The sequence below is a fragment of the Centroberyx affinis genome, unplaced genomic scaffold (assembly GCF_046629955.1).
Source record: "Centroberyx affinis isolate AG114_WGS23_722 - 3 ecotype Tasmania unplaced genomic scaffold, CSIRO-AGI_Caff_v1 ptg003554l_1, whole genome shotgun sequence".
Lineage (NCBI taxonomy): Eukaryota > Metazoa > Chordata > Actinopteri > Beryciformes > Berycidae > Centroberyx > Centroberyx affinis.
Genome location: NW_027281489.1, coordinates 253968 through 274911, shown reverse-complemented (window position 1 = coordinate 274911; position 20944 = coordinate 253968). Strand labels below are relative to the sequence as shown.

Sequence of the window (20944 nt, the reverse complement as noted above, 5' to 3'; positions counted from 1 at the left end):
TTCCCTCCATATTCCATAAAAGTTACACTCAGAGGCTAATTATGCTCTTATCTGTATGAGTACAGGTACAGACTGAGAAGGCGAGTGTCCACATATCCATATGGCAAGACTGCCACCGTGTGGCCATCTATGAACACTGCAACACACTTAAAAAAAAAATCTGCTGACCTTCATTTTCACCTGCTAACTTGCTGCATTTCAGGAAGAAAATAAATAAATAAATAAAAAATAAATAAAAAACGTATGGTTGACCAAGACCATATGTATTTTGATTGACATGCATATATTTTAAATGTAATATCTGATTTATTTTTATTGAAACATCTTCATAACCCATAATTGCTTTTAAAACCAGACAACAAATAAAGACAACATGTGGTAGTTTGAGCACAGCAGAGAAGCAACAATGACCAGGATACTGAGAGCTGAAAGTGTCTCTTTTTTCTGTCCTTTTATCCGTGATCCAGTGGGAGAAAAGTCTGTCTCGACAGCTTTGTGGGTTCTGTACAGTAAGTGCCATGTGGTCAAAATGTTTAAAAAGAGTGGCCTCAGACACCATTACTTGGTGAAGATGTCATCCCAAGACTCAGCCAACAGAAATTCCAACAGTTCTTCCTGATTTGCTCCTATTGGCCCCTGCTGTGAGGTCAAAGGTCATCATGGGGGCTTGTGGCCGACTCTGACACCTCTGGCTCCTCCTCTTTTTCTGATAATGGAAGCATAAAGAAACAATAAATGTTTGGAGCTAGACTAATATGTTCACCTTTAATATTGATAACATTACTGTAAAGCTATTAGCAGAAATAGAAATATATATATATATATATATATATATATATATATATATATATATATATATGACAAAATTCTCCAATTAAGAAAAAAAAACAAAAAACATAATTTTCAGATGAATGCCCATGCAAAATTCTACAATGTCTTAAAATGGGTTTAATCGGCTCTAGCACTATGACACTTTATCATTTTGAACGTTCATATCGTCCCCCATGCATATTCAACTATTCTATCAACTAATGTGGTAAATAAAGGCTCACTGAACTAATGCTGATGTACTCAACTTGCTCTGCTCTCTCACACAGAATAAGACACACATCGTATGAAACCAGTTAAACCAGCAGCGCTCCTGACCTGGCTGTGCTGTTTGGACACACACTCCGTCTTGCTCCTCATACCCACTAGCACAGATACACAGGTGGCTGCCTTTAGTGTTGATACACCGCTGGTGCTCCTCGGTGCATACTGGCTCCGGCTGGGAACACTCGTCGATATCTGGCAACAAACCACAAGACACTGTTACACCAACAGACTAGATCTGACTGAAACAACAAAGCATTCTCTTCTATGGAAGTCATCCCAGACGGAGAACACTCACCAATAGCTGGCAACGCGTAATTATGAAAAATACAATTTAATAAAAGCTTAAAAGGACTCAAAATAATTGGAAAGACACAGATACCCTCCTGTTCTACTGCTGACAGTAGATGAAAAACACTATAAACCACCAATACAATTCAAATATCTTCCTTTCTTTTTTTTAAGTTATTGTTAACATTAATGCATCACTAGCATGAATAGGCATCAGGAATGCCCATAACATTATGACATTACTGTAAGCTACATGCTCAAAGGGGGAATACACTGTAAATATTGCTTGTTCCTTTCATGAGACAGACTGAGCAGGGAGTGCAGGTCAATATTAGGGAGGTGATCCTGATGTTTTGTACGTTAAGGAAAGTTAAGAAGTAAAGAATGAGACAGAGACGGAAGCTCAAAGAGGCTAAGAAATTAAGGAATGAAAGAAATAATAAATGGATAGAAGAAAAGGGGGAAAATCATTCCAAATTGAGATATCCACCATTTGAAATAATGACGCTTTCTCTGACAAAATGATTGATGGTAAGAAAGTGAAGCACATTATGCACAACAGTTAAAGTTACAAGTCATCTTAAGGATTTTGCTGACCAAGCACTTTTGAGCACAGAAACATCCGTATTTTTGAATTTCAGGTACCATTTTTTTTTTCCAAAATAGGAATGAAAGCCTTCAAACAGTGAAATATGTCCTACAGTAGTTCCTACCTGTGCAGGTGCCCTCTGTGTCTTGATACCCGCTGGCACAAGCCTGGCACTTATCAGGCCCGGCTCCAGTGCAGCCGGAGCACACCTTGTCACAAGCTGGCAAAGACAAACACAGGAGGAGGAAAAGAAACACAAGGTTACCTCAGCAAAGGCTAGTGTTTCAGCAAAATGCTAGTGTTTCAGCGAAATGCTACGTTTTCAAAGCCTTTCCACTGGGATTTCTTGATTTCACCATACAGAAATCTCTGCTATCAGATGAAAACGCAACATCACCAAAAAGTCAACTCTTTAAATTAACCGAGACTAGATGATTTTCCCATTTTACACCTATGAATTTTGTAAATTATACAACGCATTTTGAAAAGGTTTCACGGCCCCTGTGGTCATGAGACAACAAGCGCATGTCATTTTTCCATTTCTAGTAAGAAATTTAAAAAGTAATATTGGAGTTAGTCGTTTTCTTTTCGACTACAGCTATACACAACATATTAGCAATAATTTCACTATGCTTACTCGGTGTCCAAAGGTTACAGGACAGAGAGTTCTGCACAACAGAATGATAAAGGTGACACCTAGGGAGTATAACAGCGTCTTTCCTCTTACCCTTGCAGGAGTAGGAGCCATCCGTGTTGAGGCAATACTGATCTTCTTCACATGGAGAAGGGTCTTTGGAGCATTCGTTTACATCTGTGATAGATAAAACAGACTGCAGTGAGGAAGACTGATCCACACAACTTCATCTAGGCCTTTACTTTCCCCATACCACACCAAAAAAACCCCTGTATCATTCATGTTAGTCAAAAAGTAGAGATTATTACTGAATTGAAAATCAATCTATTGGGTGTGTGTGTGTGTGTCAGTGCTGAGCATGGAGACTAGCAGACAGAGTTTCTCTATCAGATCTCATTGTCTGGAAAACTCAAAGTCCACAACACCGGTCCTTAAAGTAATTTTTCTGTACTTGTCCAACTACTCTAGGTACTGCTTGCTTGTGAGCATTGACAAAAACATTCTGTAACTTTGTTTATAGGTAAGTTAAAAATATTATAATTAGTGCTGAAACAATTAGTCGATCCACAGAAAATTAATTCATTATAATTTTGATAATCGATTAATCATTTTAGTATCAAGAAAATACCAAACATTTGCTTCACAAACACTAAGATTTGTTTGCTTTTCTCCGTTTCATATCATTATAAAATTAATACTTTTGGCTGCTGGTCAGACTAAGTAAGCAATTTTAAGACTTTTAACTTGTGATGGGCATTCATCATCATTTTTGACATTTTATAGACTAAATGATTAATTGATAAAATAATCTAAAGATGAATTGATAATGAAAATAATTGTTAGTTGCAGCCCTGATAATAATAACAATAAGACTAATATTGGCCATTTGGTGGACGACTTTGTCCAAACTTACCATACCATGAGTGCCTACATTTATCATAGGTGGCTCCTATGGGAATCACACTCTGGCAGTGATAACGCCCCGCCCACTGAGCTGTACAGGACAAGCTATTCATTTCTCCCCGACATTCAGAAACTACTACATGGAGACCTGTAGCCGGTCCTCTTACCGACACAAGCTTCCTGTTCGTCCTCCTCCCAGCCTTCCTTGCACTCATCACAGTCCTGATTAGTTGCTCCGGAGCAGGTCTTGCAGGAAGTGTGACATTCTGTAGGAGACAGCGTTGCTCAAAGTCACAAATTCACACTCGCTGTACATTTACTGATCGCTCCTCACCTCGGTTGTTTACAAAGGTTGATGACTTGTCTCAGAAATCATGGGAATTAGTGTAAAGCTGGTAGAATAGCTACCTATTGAATAGTAGGTGAAAAACTGTGTTAAGCTGTACCTGTGCAGAGAGAGAAGGTGTCGTTCCTGACTTCGTTGAAGTAGCCGTCGATGCAGTCGAGGCAGAACTCGCCCTGGTAACCGTGGTCACAGCTGCACTTCCCGTTCCCGCCGCGCGTCCCGTCGCCGTCACAGGCTCCGTTTCCATGGCAGGGTTTCTCTGAGCCCCCCACACAGGCTTCGACAGACCGACACAAAAACATTTCACTCATTTCATCATCAGTTTTTTTCCCTTCTTGAGGTTATTTGTGGCACATTAGCAGTGGCAAAGGCCTGTGCGATGCAAAAAGTTAATATGCAACTATATCCGGTAGTGGAATCTGTTTGCCACAAAATGAATCTATGTTGTTGTCCTGTGGTTTACCAAAGGTTTTTCCTCACCATTGCAGTCGGGTCCAAACGTTCCCTTCAGACAGCATACTTTAATGGTCTCAACGCAGAACCATTTATGCAGATCGGGATGTTTTGTTTTTCTGCATCACAACAGGAAGGAAAGAGGAAAGAGACAATTACCACATTTTATGAGGCCGAGTGATTACATCTCATTAAATGAACATAATGCAAACCGCCAGCCAAATAATTTTGGCTGTGGCTGGGAAGTCTGTCAGTTGTCCTCACCACGCTGGCAGGGAATCAGTCTGAGTGTCTTTTCTATTATACAAAGTGCTTTGGCTGTTCAGAGATTAAGGTGACTGGTGTAGGGCTGCAACTAACGATTATTTTCACTGTCGATTAATCTGTCGATCATTTTCTCGATTAATCGATTAGTTGTTTGGTCTATAAAATGTCAGGAAATGGTGAAAAATGTGGATCAGTGTTTCCCAAAGCCCAAGATGACGTCCTCAAATGTCTTGTTTTGTCCACGACCCAAAGATATTCAGTTTACTGTCATAGAGGAGTAAAGAAAAAAGAAAATATTCACATTTAAGAAGCTGGAATCAGAGAATTTTGACTTATTTTTCTTAAAAAAATGACTCAAACCGATTAATCGATTATCAAAATAGTTGGCGATTAATTTAATAGTTGACAACTAATCGATTAATCGTTGCAGCTCTAGACTGCATTTTGTGAACCCACTTGCCCCTGTGACTGGCTATCCTAAAGTTAGCTTCATACCCTGATACTGTGATTAGGGCTGGGCAATATATTGATATTATATCGTAATATCGTGATATGGCATAAGTGTTGTCTTTTCCTGGTTTTAAAAGCTGCATTACAGTGAAATGATGTAATTTTCTGAACTTACCAGACTGTTCTAGCTGTTGTAATATTTGCCTTTACCCACTTAGTCATTATATCCACATTACTGATGATTATTTATCAAAAATCTCATTCTGTAAATATTTTGTGAAAGCACCAATCCCTACAATATTGTTGCAATATTGATATCGAGGTATTTGGTAAAAAATATCGCGATATTTGATTTTGTCCATATCGCCCAGCCCTAACTGTGATTCCCTCGTACATGCACACACACCCACACCCACCACACACCTCTTGAACCACCAGGTCTCAAACAGCTCCTCGTGCTCCTCCAGCATGTGGTTGCAGTCGAAGCTGCTGCTGTCACACAGACCCTCCACGATCTCCATCAGACGAATCTCGCTGCGAGGAGGAGCGAGGACAAGGAGAGGAGAGACACAGAACAACAGGATGAAGAAATAGGAAGTTGAAAGGGAAGAGACGAGGTAGAAATAAATGAGGAGAAGTATCCGTTACTGTAGAGGTGTGATAAATACGGGAAGTATCGCACAAAATGTTAGTCTTAGATTTGTGTGTGCATGCATGTGTGTGTAGAGGAAACAGGTTCTGGCAGTTTGTCTAATCAACCAGCCACTTTGTCAGGCAGTCTGCTATTGTTTCAGTTGCATGTTGCTGTTCTAAAAATCTCATCAACTTGTGAAAGCAGCTGGTGACTTCTGGGTGTTCGTACCAGCGATTTATTTTATTTTTGTTGTATGCACCAGTATTGGGTGTGTGTCATTGGATGAAAAGGTTCCTGCTCTGTGGACAACAGTCTCTGGCGTAAAGCAAACAGGACCGCGATGACCTTAAACTGAATGTTTGTTGTGGCAGGGCGACCAGTGGACAGGATGCAGCGTCTCACCTCGTCTCATATTTAGACAGTTTCCTCTCCTCCCAGGCTGTGTTGCCTCCACCAAAGTTCTGCTTCACTGTCCTGTCAAATCCCTGAAATACAAAACCACAGTCATAATGTCAAAGTCAGCACAGAGAGATGGAGAAACAGATCCAGAAATAGGAGGAGCAGGAGTGAGAGAAATCATTACAAAATGGCAAATCATACATTTGGCATCATTTAACATTCATTATTTGGGAAAGAAATACATGCATAGCCTCAATTAAAAGAAAAAAAACAGCTGAGAAGAGGCACTCTCACCTTGTTGAAGTTATCAGTGATCTGCTGGCAGGTAGAACAGGCGCTTTTTAAATCTTTCTTAGCATCAGAGAGTTGAAAGAGTAAAATAAGAGTCACACAAGACAATAGCCGCATTAGCCGCAGCACTGGACCGGTGGACAGCATCTCAGCGGGTCAATTCAGACTCAAAGTTGCACATCAAGACACACTGTAGCCACTTGCCAGCAAGCTTGCTACAAATACAAACGCGCCGCACGGCTCAGCCACATCTAAATGAGCCGTTCTTAACATTAAATCTAAGTTAGCGTTATCTATGCAAAGCGCAACAAAGTAATATTTACATGCCGGTTGTAGAAAAAAAAACGGTGCAATTTTAGATTTCCGCGTCAGCCTGTTGGTTGAATTGTGGCTCGTGGTGATTCGCTCTTTACACCTCTCAATCAAATATACAACCAATCACAAGCCGCCACGCGCGGGACAAAGGGTAGCTCTTCACCCACGTGGAAAAGTCAGAAAGGCTGGTAATAAAAAACAATAATAATATTTTTCATTATGGATGAATTATGAAATGATATGTGAAAACAATATTTTGAACAATATCACTTGTAAAATAACACGCGTGTTTTCACGGTAATGCACATTTTGATAAACACGATATACATTTCACTTCCTGCTTAAACCGGTAGTTCTCCAAATATGTGACAGCTGTCATGGCTGAAAAGAGGAATGTTTGGGGGCTGCCACTGCTGTTTTTGCTAATTACTGTTGTTCTATTACATTTATTTATTTGTCCGTTTACCAAAGTAGAGGAGAGCTTTAATTTACAAGCGGCACACGACATTCTTTATCACAGACTTGACTTTGACAAGGTAAGCTGGTCACATAGCTAACAGAGCTAGTTGTGTGCATAGCAACAAGGGATGCTAGCTGAGGGAGTGTTGTTGAGACCCAGTGCCTCTCCTGTGTTTCAGTATGACCATCATGAGTTTCCAGGCGTGGTGCCGCGGACCTTCCTCGGCCCCCTGCTGCTCTCCACGCTCTGCTCCCCGGCTGTGTTTCTGTCCTCTCTGCTGGATGCTCCCAAATTCTACACACAGCTGATGGGTAGCTGACTTAACTCCTCACTACCTCTAGTATTATCCAAGCCTTTGATATCTTAATAAATCCAAATGTCCCTTTTTTAGGATCAGTGTTGCCTCTTGGATTATATGTGTATGCATTATCCTGCAAGCAATATTACTGATGAAAGTAATCTTCTCTGCAGGAGACAGAAACTCTGTAGTGTCTAGTTCCAGTTGTAGGGCTGCAACTATTTTCATTATCGATTATATCGATTGATCGATTTGTCATTGAGTCTATAAAATGTCAAAAATAATGACAAATGACAGAACCCAAAGTGATTCTTAAAATTGCTTGCTTAGTCTGACCAGCAGCCAAAAAAACTCCAAAGTATTCATTTTATAATGATATGAAATGGAGAAAAGCAGCAAATCTTTTGTGAAGCTGTAACCAGCTGGTATATTTACTTGATAAATGACTAAAATGACTAATCGATTTATCAAAATTATACTTGATTAATTTCTGTGGATTGACTAATCAATTCAGCACTAATTATAGTTATGAGGTGTTTTTGCCAGTGTTCAAGCAAGCAGTACCATTGAGTAGTTGGACAAATATAGAAAAATTACTTTAAGGACTTATTATCGATGAATCATTTCGGCACTACTTAGACAAAATTAAAACAGACTTTTTACTCTTCTGTGCAGTCCGAGGTTGTCTTGGAGTGTGTGTGGTCGGTGCGCTGTGGCTCATGCAGAGAGAGGTGAGGAGGCAGTTTGGCTCGACAGTCGCAGGACTCTTCTGTCTGACGTGCGCTTCACAGTTTCATCTCATGTTCTACAGCACCAGGACTCTCCCTAACGTGTTTGCACTGCCGATAGGTAAGGCGCACCAATAACAAGCTCATAGGCCAGTTACGCTTTATGTAATAACTCATGTTATGAAAATTTGAAACTAAACAGATCTGTCTGTCAAGCACCCAGCTGTAAGGGCTGATGACATAAATGAACCACATGAACAATTATTCTCTCTGTTTTAAAGCTGCAGCTTTTACAGTTTATGCACTGAAATACTTGTGATGATTTATGTGGAATTGAGGGGGGCTGATAAATGAATCTTCTCTGTGAAAAGCTTTTCATCATAGTTTACATCTCTTTTGTAGGTCCAAAGCAAAAAAATCAGCTTGAGGCTTGTAACTCTCTCTCCAAGAGGGAAAGAGCTGATCATTATCGTAACACATGACTTGTAATTTGGTTGTTCAGAACAGTGGTTCTCAAACTGGGGTTCAGGACCCCACAGTAACTCACTGTGGGGTTCTGAACCCTAGTCTGAAAACAGTTTGCAAGATGATTTATGGGTGCTGGAAAAATATATATTTCCATTTTACAAATGTATTCCCATGTCTTTTAACTTTGTGATATATGCCTTTTTAGTTGGTCGATGAAAAAAAAATGTTTTCTGCCCTGGCTGAGTCATTGTAAACTTACTTTTTGGATGTTATGGAATTTAGATATTAATATTCATTCATTGTGTGGCCAAAAGTTGATACAACCAAACCCCCAACCAAGCATTTTCTGAAGGTTTTGATTTCCTGGACAACAACCTTACAAATGAGCAATTTGTGAACAAATCAACAACCAAGGTTAAACTTCTCTCCCCAGTTCTCTTGGCATTCACATCTTGGATGGCTCAGAAATACGGCTCCTTCATCAGCCTCTCTGCCTTGGTCATCATCGTGTTCCGGTCAGAACTCTGCATCTTCCTGGGTCTCATGCTGCTGATGTCACTGCTGAGCAGGAAGCTGGGGCTGCTGGAGCTGTTCTGCTACGCTTTGCCTGCTGGGGTCTTGTCACTGGGTGAGTGCTGAACATGTTCACATACATGCTCAAAAAGCTTCTCACACTTTTCTGATTCATATTTTATGATGGAATACCTCAGCATTCAGTATTGCATAAAGATGGGGACCAGCATTTTTAAATACCGTGATTTCCTTTTGTCTCTTGCAGCTCTGACTGTGGCTGTTGACTCATTCTTTTGGAGGAAGATGCTGTGGCCTGAAGGTCAGGTTTTGTGGTACAACACTATCCTCAACAAAAGCTCCAACTGGGGAATATCCTTCCATTTACATGAATACACTCCCAGTTATGTTTACTTTGAATCCATTTGTGATGAACCATTTTTATAGCTTTAGATCTACATTTTTAAAGCCCTTCCACACGATGTCTCTGCACTCCTGCTCTCCTTGACTCTCCTCTCCCCAGTAAACCTCCCCCTTTCTGTGGTACTTCTACTCGGCGGTGCCCCGTGCCCTGGGCTGCACACTGCTCTTCGTCCCCCTCGGCCTCCTGGACAGGCGGATGAGGCTGCTGCTGCTACCCACAGTAGGCTTCATTCTCATCTACTCGCTGCTGCCCCACAAGGAGCTGCGCTTCATCATTTACACTTTCCCCGTGCTCAATCTGGTGGCTGCCCGGGGCTGCTCTTTCATGTAAGGAAAAAAAACGATTTAAAAACCCAATATTTTACACTGAAAAATAGGCAGGGCAGGAAATTGACTCAACAGCACCTGATGGATTCCAAAAAACACCAGCCACTCTCACTACTTTACCAGCCAAATATGATTTTTAGAATATAAAAGAACCTCTAGAAGATGAGAAAATTACCTGTCAAAATGGCAGATAGAGTACAAAAACTTACCAGGAGCCAAATTGCTGAATGTTGTTAATTTCTCACCCTAAAAATAGATAGATAGAAGGAGCTATTTTGTCAGGTGATCTCTCAATGCCATGATCAGAAAGACATGTCATGCCTTAATAGTGTGACAGTGTAACAGTTAGAGAGTAATGGCCTTTTAACCCTTCTAACCCTTTTATATGAACCTTTTCAAAGGTTCATGTAAAAGTATTGTAATGTATTGTAATAATGTAATGTACTGTTTTACATTTTGTGTGGATCCCAGGAAGAGTAGCTGTTGCATAAAAGCAGCATAAAAACAGCTAATGGGGATCCTATATATATATATATATATATATATATATATATATATATATATATATATATATATATATATATATATATATATATATATATATATATATATATATATATATATATATATATTAGAAGTCTTAGATGTTTATTTGTTTTCTGCATTAGTGTGTCAGTAGACTGCTGTTTATTGTAAATTTTTGATATCAGAAACTTTTCATTAGTTTTGAAAGCATCTTCGCTTTATGGATATCTTTGACATATGCCTAAGACTGTTGCACAGTACTGTGTGTATATATATATATATTATATAAACACAATGGTTATTTTTGATAAATTCCTTACTTTTCTTTCCTGTGTGCTTTAGCTTGAGCAACTACCAGAAGTCCTGGATGTATAAACTGGGCTCTCTGGTTGTGGTCGGCCAGCTGCTGACCAACGCAGCGTACTCTAGTATTTCTCTCTATGTTTCCCACCACAACTACCCAGGAGGCAGAGGGATACAGGAACTACACAGGCTTTTGCCAGCCACAGCAGGTTGGTATCACTTCCACGTCACTTTATATGCAGGCAGTTCCCCATATTTGTTTGTACAACAGTCTCCCTGTCATGTGAAACACAATATTATGTGACCCAATGTGGAAAACAGTCACACTGTGGGGAATAGGTTTTTTGTTTGTTTTGTTTGTCATTATTGATCTTCACATTCAGAGTATTAGTTGGCATATTAACATAACAGGAGTCAATGACATATGAGTTATTTATTATTATTAATGAATCAAAAAAGTGCATTTTGATTAAACATTTTCAAGTGTGAAAACTTTATAAAGTTTAATGTGCCCGGGTTCAATAGTGTTTAGTCATGCAGTTTGTCAAGTGAGGGCTGTAGTTGGATAAACCTTTTTTTTTCTTTTTAGGTAAGATAGGCTATATTTTACAAAATAGATTTTTTTTTCAAGATCTTATAAACTAACCATTATAAAATAACTAATATTTACCTCTGCCAACGAATTTGGCTGAAATGTGGTGGACAGATAGTTCTTGGTCCAAGGATCAGTTGAATTTGGTGGTGATCTGGCCTTGCCACTTTTTAGATGGTTTGCACTTTGAGGGCCTTCCAGTTAGTTTTTCTTTCTTCTTTCTGTTACATAATTTGTATGTGCAAGTAGCTAAACTCATGTAAGTGATTTAGGAGCACACATGCACAACATACTCATATTGTTACACACTTGCTCTGTCCCCTCAGATGTCTTTGTTCATATTGATACCTATGCTGCTGAAACCGGAGTGTCTCGCTTCTTGGAGCAGAACAGAAACTGGAGGTTTGTGGATTTGTGTTTTGGACTGAATCTTCTAAAGTTTTAACCTATCGCTATATTATCACACAAAGGCATTTGTAAGGGTTTCACTTGTGTGTCATTTTTTCAACAGATATGACAAGCGAGAAGACTTGAGCCCTGAAAATCCAAAGATGAAAATGTACTCCCACCTACTGATGGAGGCGAACGCCACTAAGATACTACTACTCCGAGACACTCATCAGCCTCTGGCCTTCATAGAAGGTTACAACAGCATAGCCTTGAACTTGTTTCATTTTCCTCCACTCAGTGTGCGACTACAGAGAAAAACTGTGCTGTTGGAGAGAAAGAATGAACCTCGGCAACAGAAAGAGTGAATTTACCAGAAATGTTTCGTGTGGGTTAAGGAAACACATTTTCTTAGTGACCAAAGCTGATATTGCTATGTAATACCAGTGTTTTCAGAGGTTGGAGTGGGAACGATGGGTATCTTATGGACATTTATTCTTCTAGATATGACCGCAACAACACAGGACATTTCTGTCATATTACACCACAGATCATCTGCTATGAAAGTAGCTGCAGTGTGTTACCCAAGATAGATGGACATACACTGAATTGAAACGATGATGTCATGCATCTTTACTGGTCATGTTTAACTTGTTTAACCAGTTGAAACTGATAACTATTCTCATGCTAAGGAATGAAAGTTGTTCAAATGCAAACTAGCCATTGGTATTTCTCATGTACACAAGGAAAGAAACTGCATTTTCTTTCAGACCATGAAATTGAATGCTTGTATCTTCTGAAAACATAACTTGGTATTCTTTATCTCAGAACAATGTATTTTTGTATGACTTTGTAAATAGATTTTATAGATTAATAATAAAGTGCACTGTGAGCACTGGGCAAAACATTTCAAACAGTTGGGAGTGTTTGGATTCTTGGATTGGGCTTTCATCCTTCGATGTTGCAGATTACTGAGAGCTATACAAATGTTCTGTACAATAAAATCAAATTTCTAAAATTGATGAATAAAACAAAAAAGGAAAAAAAAAACTCAGTATTGCATAAGGAAAACCTTTATTTACAAATGACCACAAAATTTGCATGGTTCCAGTCTTGATGCTAAAACATTTATCAAATTAGGTTCAGAAGTAATTCATATAAAAATGTACAGTACATTGTTTACTCAACAATAAACCCATAATTTAATCCCTTGGACATAAACTTAAATTGTGCTTAAGAGACAAATTGTATATTCCAAACAAACTGCTTATTCTGAAAATACAGCAATATTATACATGATCTTATTAGAAACATTTCAGCAAGTAAAAAAAAATCTATTTCTAAATGACAGTACCATGAGCCACAAATTCACAATGAAAGAATTAAATAACATAAACTTAAAACATCTTTCAGTCACAGCATTTATTTTTGGGCCATGTTTTCATTCAGAAAACAACTCAGCATCTATTTTTAAACCATCATAATCAAAAGTCCTGACATGATTTGCGCAATTTAACAAAGTATTTACAGCATTTTGACCTGAAGTAGTTTTGGATAAGGCACAAGGAGAGAGCAGACACAGAAAACAAAAACATATCAATTTACAAGCAAACACATAACAACCCCTACAGCTAGAAAAACCTTCCCTCCCTGATACACTTTTGACTGAGACTTTGTGATCACATCAGCTCCAAAGTGTTTAACAGTAGTACACACTGAATACAAGAAAACCTCCAAAGTCTGGCCTTTGCATTGAGAATGAATCAATCAGTGTTTAAGTTGGTATCTTTTACAGTTTACCCGATACAAAAGACCCATTTCACAGCTATGTAACTTGGTCCTTGATAAAGGGTTTGCAAGTTAATGCTCCATATTCATCAGTACTGAAAATAAATCAAGGGGAGGTTGACCTTGAGAAACAGCAGACCCTCCATGTTTTCTAGTAAAGGCCTGGGCTGATTTAGGGCACAGTTCACACTAGCTGTGCTGAACAGTGTCTCTGCTGGGACGATGCTGGGAGGGCAGCCCACGTAATGGGCAGCTACTTTGGCAAGTTCAGGCCACAGGAACTTTTTCTGGTTCCAATAGTCGAGGGGGTCACAGCTTTGATCGAGTATGTCTTCCTCTAGGTACTCCAACACTACCAGCTCTGAGGATTTTGGTTTCTCCTCCTGTTTTATCTTGTGTCGGATGTCAGCCATGAGGGACCAGAGGTTGTCCTTGTTTGAGTGGGAGCTGTTGGATGAAACAGGGGCCTCATTGCAGCCATTGGGCAGCGGAGGCTTAGCTGCAACTGAGGTAGAAAAAGACAAATCCAGTTCTCGGATGAGGTCTTGTTTACATCGCTCGGCCTCTTCCTCTGTGAACAGTGAAGTCTTGTACCGTGGGTCCAGCATTGTGGCCCAGGTGTATCGTGGGTCGTGCAGAGTTGAGGACAATCGGCTCACCATGGCCTCCTTCAGAGACTTGAGCATGTTGTCTATGCCCACAGTCTCGTCAAACAGCAGGTCTATCTTTCTATTAAGGATGTGAATGAGTGGTATGACTTGTCCCAGAGTGGCAGTGCGGTTGCTCATCTCCCTGCAGGCGACTTCGAAAGGTTTCAGTGCATTGCAGACTGACAGCATCACCTCCCATTGATCACAGCTGATCATTTCCCTGAAATTGCACTCAATCGACATCTCGTCAATGGCTTTCTTCTGTTCCACCAGCCGCTCCAGCATGAAAAAAGAGGTCATCCATTTGGAAGGGACATCCTGAACCAGTTGGTTCTCAGGCAGCTGGTGGACCCTCTGGAGTTCGGCCAGCTTCTCCTTGGCCTTTGCAGAGCGGTGCACGCGTTCACAGATCTTTCGTGCAATGCTCAGCAGGTTCTGAACCATTCTCTGGCTCTTTATGGCTTCGCTAACGATGAGGTCTATGGTGTGTCCGAAACACTGCACGGTGACGTGGTCATGGTCCTCCAAGGCATGTCTGATGACATTGTTATCAGTTACAATGAAACCCTTTTTAAGCCCTGATGAGGTGATCCAAGAGTCCCACAGATACTCAAGCTGTTTCTGGATGTTAAGCATATCATGATCACAGTCAATTTGAGAGACGCTAAGGAGAGCGGAGCAGTGAAAGTCCTGGCCCTGAGGTCTGACACTTGACTCGTATGTCGCCCAGTGGGCAGTGAGGGTCAGGTATTCTCTTGTCTGGCTACTGACCCAAATACTAGTTGTGAAGTGGACAACACCACTTTCTGCCTCTTTCAGGTGCGTGAGCACGACCTCCTTCACCCTTTCGTACATATCTGGTATGGCAGTGCTGGTGAAGTAAGAAGAGGAAGGTAGAGAATACTGAGGCTGGAGGTACTCTAGTAGTCTGTTCAGACCAGCATTCTCCACCATAGCTGATGGCTGAAGATCCAGTGCAAGCATTTCTGCGATGAGTTTGGTGACTTTTTTGGCAACCGGGTGGTGTTCATCAAACCTCTCACCGTTCTCTTCATACACAGAAGTATCCATGAGCTCTTGTTTAACATGAATTTCAGCAGACGGCACATCACCTGAGATAGTATTGTTACTTTCAAGAACGTGTCCATGAAACCTCTGCATGTGCCTGAAAAGGCAACTTGTGCCAAGGTTTGTAGTCTTTTTGCCTCTGCTTATTGTGCGACTACAGTGCAAACAAACCACCTTTGTGGGGTCAGCAGGCGAAATGGAGAAATGGTTCCACAGTTTTGATGTCTTTTTACTGAAAACGGGCAGGGTTTGTGGCTTTTTCTCACTGGCAGGGCTCTCAGTTTCTTTGGCTGAAACTGCGTCTGTTGCAGTGAGATTGGCGTAGGGATGGGGGGAGAGTTCCTTGTCATCTATGCTTTTTTGGTTTTTGAGGACGTCTGGGTGGCGTCTCATAAGATGCCTCATCAGACAGCTTGTACCAAAGTCGCCCCGTTTCCCCCGGCTGATGACACAGGGGCAGTAACGGCACAGTGCTTTCAGCTGGTCAACCGGCGAAACAATGAAATGGTGCCACACTTCAGATTTCACCCGTTTCATGATTTTTTTGTTTTGCTGGAAAACGGAATGATCCTGATTGAGGCTGGGGCCCTCTGAGAGATCACATGGGGAGGAAGTTAAAGGTGTATCCTCCCCCTGAACTCTGAAGGAGAGATTGAGAGAGGACTCTTGTCCTGAGAGATTCAGAACCTCATCAGATTCCTCTTTCACTTCCACGCTTTCCTCCATGCTTTGGGGTAATTCATCTGATATGGTTTCCGGAGAGGATGGAAGAAGGGGTGATTCTTTTTTGATTTCCAGTGAGTCCTGCAGCTGTGTGCGGGACAAAAGTGAGGGCGGGTTTGTATAGGGCGGTGGAATGTGATTGCCCTGTCCATTTTCCTCAATGACAACCTCTTTGTGGGCCCTCCACATATGACGAATAAGACAGCTTGTCCCCAGGTCTTTCCCATTCTTACCCCGGCTAAACTCATTCATGCAATGGATACATACTGCTTTGGAGCTGTCAGCAGGTGACAGGTAGAAGTGTTTCCATACAGCTGATCTGCGACGGGAACTAGAGCTTTTTGGGGTCCCTGGTAGGCGCTCAGGCCCTCCGTCTGACATGTCTTCACTGTTGTTTTCACTGGAATGTGAGGATGAAAGCGTGCCGCAAGCAGTGTCAGTGTTGGCACACGGTTCTAGTTTTGGTTCAACTTTGGGTAACACTTCTTTGGATGACGGGTCTGAATTTTCAGCTGAGGAGGTGGACGGTGAAGTGTTCTTTGAGGCAGGAGTAATAATGCTATTTATCAAGTCTCCATTTTTTGGTGAGTTTGGGGAGGGAGGTATCAAAGATGAGGCAGGAGAGCTAGTCAAATTGTTTGAGGAGGCGTCTCCTCCGTCTTGTAAAAGCACAGTGGGGTGAGCCCTTCGTACGTGCCTCATCAAACAACTTGTGCTGAGGTCTTTCTCATTCTTACCGCGACTGAACTCTTTCATGCAGTATAAACAGATTGCTTTGGTACTGTCTCGTGGCGATATGCAGAAGTGATTCCAGGCAGGAGATTTTTTCCTAGGGTTTGCATGGCTCCTCATGGATGACAAAAGGCTTTGAGTGACAGCGTCCATGGCAACATCATAAAGGGTACTTGTGTATCCACTTAGTAAATTACTATAATCATCATTATCTCTAGTGACGAAAGGGCCCATGGAACTATCAAATGATAACCTTTCGTCATCTTGGGTTTCCTCCTCCATACCATTTGCATCGCCATCCTCCTCTTTGATATGTCTACTTGCTTCATTACCATTTTCAGACGTTTCATTCTCTGTCTTTCCCTCAATATCAGTGTTTACGCTTTTGTTTGAAAGAGCAGGAGAAGCTGGATGTGTCTCCATTGCTATATCTGACTCCAACTGTTTGTCAACCTGAGAAGATAAATGTTTTGCTGCCCCCTGAAGAGAAGGGGAGGAGTCTTTATCCAGTGTTATTGAGGAAGAAGCAGGTGACTTTGCATCTGCAGTCTCATGAGGGTTAATGCTGTAGGATTTGAACACATAGCCATCCTGGCCCTCAATTTTCAGACAGGTCCCTTTTGCCTCTCTTTTCTTACTTTCTATGGAGCCATTAGGGTCACTGACCATATCCTCATTCATGTGAGAGACCTCTTCCTCCCCGTCCATCGCAGCAGCCCAAGGTTTTCTGCAGAATAATCAGGTCTGCGTTGTCAAATGGAATCTATGATTTTTTCAGGCGTAGTCATCGATATTGTAGGTCTCAAGCAGTTATGGTCATGTGTGTGTGGCTGTCCAGAACATAGGGTGCCTGCTTGTCCCTCTCCTCCATTTATGATGGAAACTGTTCCACCTCTCCTCACAGGACCTAAGGGGAGGGAGGGAGGGGGGAGAAAATGAATATCAAATGTGTAATCTAAATAACAAACAAAAACACTAGCTGATTCTTGAGCAACAAGTAATATGGGTGTGCTGCCCTACCAGAGAAATCCAGAGCATGAAATCAAAAACATTTTGTTTTCTAAAACTGATTAACCAGGCTCTTTATGCAAGCTTTGGCAGTTTTGACACATTGAAACAAACAGTGAAAACCTGCACACAGCGACTACCTTCAACCCTGCATGAGCAGGCAACCATCTGGGAAACGGTACTCATCCATGAAGACCAAGACGACCCCTCACAGCTTCTTCCCCAGAGCTGTCACCCAACTCAACCAGCGCCCTGAATCATCATACAGGGTATGATGCTCTTCCCCACAATGTAAAGACTCTCACCACCCTACAGAGCTGTCTGTAAACCTTCTCCCGTTACCACTTATAACATTTATTCTTACTGAAGATATATTTGCACAGTCTAGCAGTAATCACAATGCCTGCATAACCCAGTGTTAATGAAGAATTTGTATACCATGTCATTTCAGCTTCAGGAATTTCTTTGTATGCTCCATAATGCTAATACTTTATTTCTTATATCTCATTCAATTTAGTAAAAGTATCTCATGGCACACTGGACCTACGCACAGCTGAAAACTTGCTACAACTCTACAGTTGCAATCATGTTGGATGCCATGCTGCTTGAATACAAATATTCAATCTGCTTGTAAATATTCAATATGTAAATATTCAAGCTGTATGCACATTTGTGGTTATACGTAGGCTAGTTTGTTGCAGTGGTCTCCATCTATGTACCATTGAGAGCCTTGTGTAAGCAGGTTCTAATTCCAACCAAACACTACAGCAGGTGATTTCGCTGATTAGTGCCTTCAGCCAGGGAGGGATAACTTATCAGTGAAATTAGCTAGTATAGTGTTTGGTTGTAATGAAAACCAGCATACATATGGCTCTCAATAGCACATTGTTGGAGACTGCTCGTCTATTGTCTATGCCATAGAATCAGAATCTGAGTGCAACTACTAATGCATTACCAACAAAAGCCTGTCAAAAAACTACAAAATTCCAGCTTCATGTTTACAAGATATGAATAAACAATACAATTAGTTAGTCAAACAAAAACTAGACCAGTACAAGAGGACTGAAATTCTACAAAATAGCCTACATGTGTACATGACTGGTTAGTTAAGCAGGTTGTATCACTCAAAACGCGTAGGCTACTTGTTTAATTTACAGTACTCTGCATTTCATTACCATAAATCAAACAATCTGACATTGATTTTAATCTAACTTTATGAATATGGTAAAGTTGACTGTCGATGATCTTGTTTGACCATATAATAGTTAACTGCGACAAAGCAGCAAACCAACAACAAGCAAGCCATTTCCTAAGTAAGCAATGACAGCCAGCTTTTCCGGGTTGGCTGAAGCGCTAAGATGCTAGAGGACAGCAGAAAATAGCCATACTGGCTTTCATCTTCAACTAACACACCAACTCATAAATGTTTATATACACACTGGCTTGCGGCTTACGTGTGTTGAACAACAGCCAAGTACTAACGTAAGACTTCTACGACCCAAAGACCAATAGCAAATATTGAAATGAAATATTGCTTGCAGTTACGCTACATCATCAGTAAACATGAGGGTGGCTATCCTGGTGCTAACTAGCTTAGCCACTGGGCTAATATACACACACAAACAAGACACAGGTATAGGCTACCCTTTCTGTCACATGGATTTGTATAGCAGAAATTCGAGGCAATTCAACTTCTCCAACTATCCTGTCAGCGTTAGAATAGGTCCGGGGGATATTCTAGTCTATTTCGGACCACACCACGACTGCTAGCTGGTTAGCTGCCAGCTAGGCCACACACACAGGACATCCTAGCTAACCTGGCGAGGCAGAACCCAGCCGTTACAACACACGAACCACACGGGATCCGAATCAGACCAGTAGTCACCACGACGTCCCAAGCACATTTAACCCCCCTTAAACATGTAGATCAACTCAGCATACGTACCTTGAAGTATTACGGCGTGATCACTAGGTTTCGGCTCTTAAACAGTTAAATATGACACATTTGATTGATCCAGAGGGGGGTTCACTTTGTTGCTTTGTCTCCTGGTTCGCTAGCAGTTCACGTTCGGCTGAAGCAGCTCCACACAGCGTTGGACGGAAGGAACATGTTTTAATGATGTCACCGGGTGTAGGGTCTTCAATATGGCGAAAGGGGTAATAAAATTAAGCAATAGCCATACGACCCCGTGCTTTACAGTGATTTTACTAATTCGCGCCCTCTCGTGACTGATTGCTTTTATATAGAAAGTAATATACCACTGTATTAAAAGAGAAAGAAAGTACACGTTTAACGAATGTTTTATTTTTAAATTGACAACAGTTGTATCGTATTAATAGTAATTAAATGTTATTCTTCCGCCAAACGATGTAGTTCTTGAACAGTAGCTAAACAACGTGGTTGCTAAGCGACACTTGAGCGCCGGCGTGAGTGGTGATTGTCGGTTAGCGCATAAATGTGTGTAATTAACAATTACATTTTAAGAGTTGGCCTATATGGTCAAAGGCGTGTATTTATTTGGCATTTTACGTCTGCTTCGGACGTGACTGCGCCAATTAAATTAGAACCGAGGACCGCAACTGTTTTAGAATATAAATACACATACATAATATATAATATAAATAAATAATTGCTGTTGCATTCGAGGTAATTCTTTAACAATGGTGTGATTTCGCAATAACCGGATTTTCGATTCGTGGTTTACAATGAATGGTGTTGGTTTCCTGTTATCGCGGCTCTTAAACCGACGGGGTTTCTTGACCTGAAGGGTACCCTCTCAGGGGCACACTGGTCAACAGGGTGGGGCATAGCAATGGTTTGTTGTCATTCTGTGTTTTGTGTTTGCTATGGAGAACACTGAATCAATTGCACCAGAGAATAGTCTTACAAATTTGAAACTGAGCCGTGTTGTTTGTCATGGCCATGCATTTATTAGTAAACACACCCTCCGCCCCCTGAACCAAAACAGAAGCACGGCTCTGCTGTAACGCAAACGGTGCTACTATTGCCTCGGTTCGTTTGGAGCTTCATGAGCCATGGGGTGTATAGTAAGGACCAGGGGTAAAGGCAATGCATTGATAGTGTGACAGATGGGCTTTTGTGTGAAATGTTCCCCCAGCTACCAAGCTACAACCAACATGACCTCCAGCGTCACACGTAGCGTTGTGTGCGTACGGGTGGGACTTGTCTGGTGAACCGCATTGTTATGTTGGGGGATGAGCCGTACTGCTGCTGCTTTTGCTCCACTTGCCTAGCTTTTGGTCGGCTGTAGCAAACGAGCGACTCCAGC

The 20944-nt window shown here is 41.2% G+C and overlaps 3 protein-coding genes across 3 annotated transcripts; 1 reads left to right on the top strand and 2 right to left on the bottom strand.

Annotated features, from left to right (window-relative positions):
- Positions 1–272: 272 nt before the first annotated feature.
- creld2 (cysteine-rich with EGF-like domains 2) lies at positions 273–6702 on the bottom strand. Its single transcript, XM_071540042.1, has 10 exons — positions 6353–6702; positions 6062–6144; positions 5449–5559; positions 4336–4427; positions 3956–4132; positions 3677–3775; positions 2700–2783; positions 2097–2192; positions 1147–1287; positions 273–706 (listed from the first exon to the last, which is right to left on the bottom strand). Exons 1-10 carry the CDS (start codon positions 6494–6496, stop codon positions 648–650), a joined length of 1086 nt encoding a protein of 361 aa, XP_071396143.1. The 5' UTR covers positions 6497–6702; the 3' UTR covers positions 273–647.
- A 339-nt stretch (positions 6703–7041) lies between these two features.
- On the top strand, positions 7042–12701 carry alg12 (ALG12 alpha-1,6-mannosyltransferase). Its single transcript, XM_071540043.1, has 9 exons — positions 7042–7200; positions 7303–7435; positions 8098–8271; positions 9052–9246; positions 9397–9502; positions 9657–9878; positions 10746–10915; positions 11625–11700; positions 11810–12701. The coding sequence occupies exons 1-9, from the start codon at positions 7042–7044 to the stop codon at positions 12051–12053; spliced, it is 1479 nt and encodes a 492-aa protein (XP_071396144.1). The 3' UTR covers positions 12054–12701.
- Positions 12702–12810: 109 nt separating this feature from the next.
- Positions 12811–19720, bottom strand: zbed4 (zinc finger, BED-type containing 4). Its single transcript, XM_071540041.1, has 2 exons — positions 19600–19720; positions 12811–17553 (listed from the first exon to the last, which is right to left on the bottom strand). The coding sequence occupies exon 2, from the start codon at positions 17352–17354 to the stop codon at positions 13563–13565; it is 3792 nt and encodes a 1263-aa protein (XP_071396142.1). The 5' UTR covers positions 17355–17553; positions 19600–19720; the 3' UTR covers positions 12811–13562.
- Between the last annotated feature and the right edge of the window lie 1224 nt (positions 19721–20944).

Coding starts and splice junctions, on each gene's coding strand:
- creld2 (XM_071540042.1), bottom strand. CDS start 6,496: ATGCTGTCCACCGGTCCAGTGCTGCGGCTAATGCGGCTATTGTCTTGT. Junction 4,428..5,448: donor GAGACCTGGTGGTTCAAGAG/GTGTGTGGTGGG, acceptor GTTGTGATGCAG/AAAAACAAAACATCCCGATC. Junction 1,288..2,096: donor CACAGAGGGCACCTGCACAG/GTAGGAACTACT, acceptor GTTTGTTGCCAG/ATATCGACGAGTGTTCCCAG.
- alg12 (XM_071540043.1), top strand. CDS start 7,042: ATGGCTGAAAAGAGGAATGTTTGGGGGCTGCCACTGCTGTTTTTGCTA. Junction 7,201..7,302: donor ACAGACTTGACTTTGACAAG/GTAAGCTGGTCA, acceptor CCTGTGTTTCAG/TATGACCATCATGAGTTTCC. Junction 11,701..11,809: donor GAGCAGAACAGAAACTGGAG/GTTTGTGGATTT, acceptor TTTTTTCAACAG/ATATGACAAGCGAGAAGACT.
- zbed4 (XM_071540041.1), bottom strand. CDS start 17,354: ATGGACGGGGAGGAAGAGGTCTCTCACATGAATGAGGATATGGTCAGT.